At 47.9% G+C, this 4,066-nt stretch overlaps 1 protein-coding gene across 2 annotated transcripts in view; it reads left to right on the plus strand.

The window, feature by feature from the left end:
- Positions 1-4,066, plus strand: part of GCN1 (GCN1 activator of EIF2AK4) — a 57,963-nt gene that overhangs the window by 12,879 nt on the left and 41,018 nt on the right. For both annotated transcript variants that reach the window (XM_049619251.1, XM_049619253.1), the window contains exons 6-11: positions 1,109-1,207; positions 1,294-1,428; positions 2,297-2,365; positions 2,483-2,591; positions 3,055-3,129; positions 3,730-3,858. In XM_049619251.1, the coding sequence (XP_049475208.1) occupies positions 1,109-1,207; positions 1,294-1,428; positions 2,297-2,365; positions 2,483-2,591; positions 3,055-3,129; positions 3,730-3,858 (616 nt within the window). The remainder of the gene's footprint in view (positions 1-1,108; positions 1,208-1,293; positions 1,429-2,296; positions 2,366-2,482; positions 2,592-3,054; positions 3,130-3,729; positions 3,859-4,066) is intronic.

The following is a 4,066-nucleotide window of genomic DNA, read 5'->3' on the forward strand; positions in this document are numbered from 1 at the left end:
TCGTGACCCGAGCGAAGTCGGACGCTCAACCGACTGAGCCACCCAGGCGCCCCTCTTTCTTTTTTTAAATGTTTATTTATTTACTTTGAGAGAGAGCACACGTGTGTGCATAAGTGGGGGAGGGGCAGAGAGAGAGAGAGAAAGAATCCCAAGCAGGCTCCATGCTGACAGCATGGAGCCCGATGTGGGGCTTAAACCCACGAATCATGATATAACCTGAGCTGAAATCAAGAGTCTGACGCTCAACTGACTGAGCCACTCAGTTGCCCCAAGAATTTATCATTCTTTATGACTGTTTACTGATCCTCTGTGTGGAGGTATGGCAGTATATATAACTAATCCTCTGTTGGCGGCCATTTTTGTTGTTTACTGTTTTTTTTTTTTATAGTAAGAGACAGTAAACAACAAAAATGACCATTAGTAGGCCCTTGAAGAACCTCATGCACCTGTTGTTTTGTGCATGTGCAAATGGAGTACAGCCGACTTCTTAAGCACATGCTTTTTGTTAGGGTAGTAATTCAGACTGCTCACCAGTGATGGGTGTTTGTGGCACATAAAGTCTCTGAGGTTTTTTAGTTGAGCACCTATTATGTGTTTCACTCTGGGTTGGACAGTGAGCTCCACAGTCTGGGATCATCCTGTCGGTCTTCACTTCCATATCCAAAGTGCCCAGCATCGTGCCTGCCCTTTAGTCAGTATTCAGTAAGTATTTGTGGAATTAATGAAGGAAAAGTCAAGGCAGATATGAAACAGGATGCTTATCCTTTTCCTGCATGAGACTTACCTCACTGGAATTATATATTCTTGTGTGTTTATTTTGTAGTATCTTTTTCTCTCTCTGGACTCTAAAGTGCATGAAAATAGGGACCATGTCTGTCTCTTTTCTCTGTGTGTTTTCATTGTCTGACTCCTAGGTGCTCAACACTTATTAATGGCGTGTTCGAGTGAACAGATGTAATTCTGGACAGGGCCATTTGGGGGGTGGGAGAGGGAAGAGGATCTCGCTGGAGTTGAGCGGGCCCGATGAAGGTCTTGGGCAGGTGGTGAGGGTCAGGGGGCCTCCACTCACGTTTCATGTCCTGACTCGAACCTGTCCCGGCCCTGACAGGTCGAGGTGCAGTGCCTGCTCCTGTTGGAGGTGCTGGGTGGCTCCCACAGGCACGCCGTCGATGGTGCTGTGAAGAAGCTCAGCAAGCTGTGGAAAGAGGTGATGGGAGGCATAGTGGGTGGTGCACACTGCTTCTGTGCCACCCTCCACCATGTGACACACCTGCTTTATACTTTCCTCTTCAGAACCCCGGGCTGGTGGAGCAGTACTTGTCAGCCATTCTCAGCCTGGAACCCAACCAGAACTATGCAGGCATGCTGGGGCTGCTGGTGCAGTTTTGCACAAGCCACAAGGAGATGGATGTGGTCAACCGGCACAAGGCAGGTGGACTCACTGGAAGTGAGGAGGGGGATCTTATCTGGTCCTTGTGGCCCCAGCCCCTGGCCTTCTCTGAAGCCTGTTGGTTTTCTCCTATGAGACTCTGTCCTTTCTCCCTGATATATGAAGTTTGAGGAGCTGGCAAAGTTTTCCCTCCAGCTCTGGCTTGGGGTGAATCCTGGCATAGTTATTGGGATGATAATTTGCCTGTTCATGTAATGATTTAGTCTCCCACAGCTGAGCAGTTGCTATGTGCCAAGCACTGAGCCAGCTGTTGGGGTTGCAGCAGTGATCCAGGGAGGTGTGATCCCTGCTTCTGGGGAACTGAGTGTGAGGAGTCTGCCATCAGACAGATAGGCCGTCTGATTATATCTGTGATAAGAGCTACAAAGGAAAGGGCCAGGAAGCAGTAATACTCTATATTGGGGCACCTGACAGGGCATGGGTCACGGGTACAGCTCTATTGAAGAAACTTAAAGGGTGAATAGGTGTTAGCAAGGTCAGGAGGTGAGGAGGGGTATTTTGGGCAGAGAAAGCCAGGCAGAGGAAGTAAGTGGGGTTGGAGAGGTGTGAGTGGTAGCCGCAGGTCAGCAGGCAGCCTGGGAGCCAGGCCAAGGACTTTGGACTGGATCCTAGCAGCTCTGGAAAGCTGTGGAAGGTTTTAAAATGATGAATGGTATGATCAATGAGCCCTCCGTATGTGATGCTGAAATTTAGGCACTGATTTGTATTTTATTTATTCATGTATGCATGTATGTATTTTATTTTTTATGGATTTGTAGTTTTTAGAGGCACTCCCACAAAAGGGATCTTTTAGGCCAGTGATGAGATACTCAGAATATTGGTCTGACCAGTCTTTGTACTCTGTAGAGTGCCCTATTGGATTTTTATATGAAGAACATCCTGATGAGCAAAGTAAAGCCTCAGAAGTATCTATTGGTGAGTGAGAAGTAGACCTTACCTGGACAAGCTAAATCCCATTTAAATTCTTATTCAGAGCTGTCCTGTATTCTTGGTCTGTTCCCATGAAGTCTGGGTGCCTGACTCTCTTTGTAGGATAACTGTGCCCCTCTGCTCCGATACATGTCTCACTCGGAATTTAAGGATCTGATACTGCCCACCATACAGAAGTCCTTACTGAGAAGTCCAGAGAATGTTATTGAAAGTAGGTTGCTGCCAGACAGGATGGTGGGAGGGAGCTGGGTTGCCTGATGAGCTGCATCTCTGGTGCCTGGCCGCAGAAGTGGTGGGGATGGGGTGAAGGATGTATTCACTGTTTACCTCATCGGGACCTTGGGAGAGAGATCAGGGACCCTTTTGAGAATATGTGGAAAGTCCTGGGCCCTCTTGCTAAAAGGACGTACAAAAGTATATCGGCCTGGAATACTGCAAACAATTTTAGAGGTCCAAGAACCTTCTGGAAACCATTCAGGTGAAGAACCTCTGCTCTAGACAGTTTGAACTTGTTGTGGAGGTGGCACTTGAAACTATAGGGGCAAAGGTGTGACCACTCACATGACTTTATGGAGATGAAGAATGGTTGCTTTGGTGCGGCGCATTGGCTGCTAGGGCAGAAGTAGACATTTATACCTAATATAGACATGGTGTGTATTTTCTGTCCTCCTTAGCTATCTCCAGTCTGCTGGCGTCAGTGACTCTTGATCTCAGCCAGTATGCCCTGGACATCGTGAAAGGACTGGCTAGTGAGTATCCTGACCCCTCTCCAGCCCCTGGGATGGCACCTGGGGTTTTGGATGTGTTTTCCCAATTATTTTAGGAAAAAGGGCAGGGACAGCTCAGTCTAGAAATAAGTCACATTTGGGACGCCTGGCTGGCTCAGAGTGTGCAGCTCCTAATGTCAGGGTTGTGAGTTTGATACCCGTGTTGGGTGTAGAAATTACTTTAAAATCTTAAGAAAGAAAGAAAGAAATTACATTTGCAAAATTTCTTTCTTGATACTCTTTTAATGTTTGTTTATTTGAGAGAGGGAGAGGGAGAGAGAGAGAGAAAGAATGTGAGCAGGGGAGGGGCAGAGAGAGAGGGAGGCAGAGAATCCGAAGCAGGCTCCAGGCTCCAAGCTGTCAGCACAGAGCCCAATGTTGGGCTTGAACTCACAAACCGTGAGATCGTGATCTGAGCCAAAGTTGGACACTTAACCCACTGAGCTACCCAGGTGCCCCGAGCTTCTTTATAACGAGAACACCGAGCTCATGGATGGAAGAATTAGGAACATGGAAAGACAAAGATGAAAGCTTGGATCCTCAGCTCTCAGCACTTTCTGAGCTGCAGCTCTCTGTGTCCAGGTCAGCTCAAGTCCAACAGTCCCCGCCTGATGGATGAGGCTGTGCTGGCACTGCGGAACCTGGCTCGCCAGTGCAGTGACTCTTCTGCGACAGAAGCCCTGACCAGGCACCTGTTTGCTATCCTTGGTGGTGAGTAAGCCTTCCTGGCCATGAGAATGGCTGACCTGTGGGGCCGGAACCTGCCTGGGACTTGGGGCTCTGAGTCTGCTTATGTGGCCAGGAGAAGGCTCTCAGTAGAATGAGACATGGGAAGTGAACATAAGCATGCACAGGGCAGTGTAGATGGGGGCGATCTCTTTTTTTTTTTTTTTTTTTTTTTTTTTTTTTTTTTTTTTTT

This window comes from Panthera uncia (genome assembly GCF_023721935.1).
Source record: "Panthera uncia isolate 11264 chromosome D3 unlocalized genomic scaffold, Puncia_PCG_1.0 HiC_scaffold_8, whole genome shotgun sequence".
Lineage (NCBI taxonomy): Eukaryota > Metazoa > Chordata > Mammalia > Carnivora > Felidae > Panthera > Panthera uncia.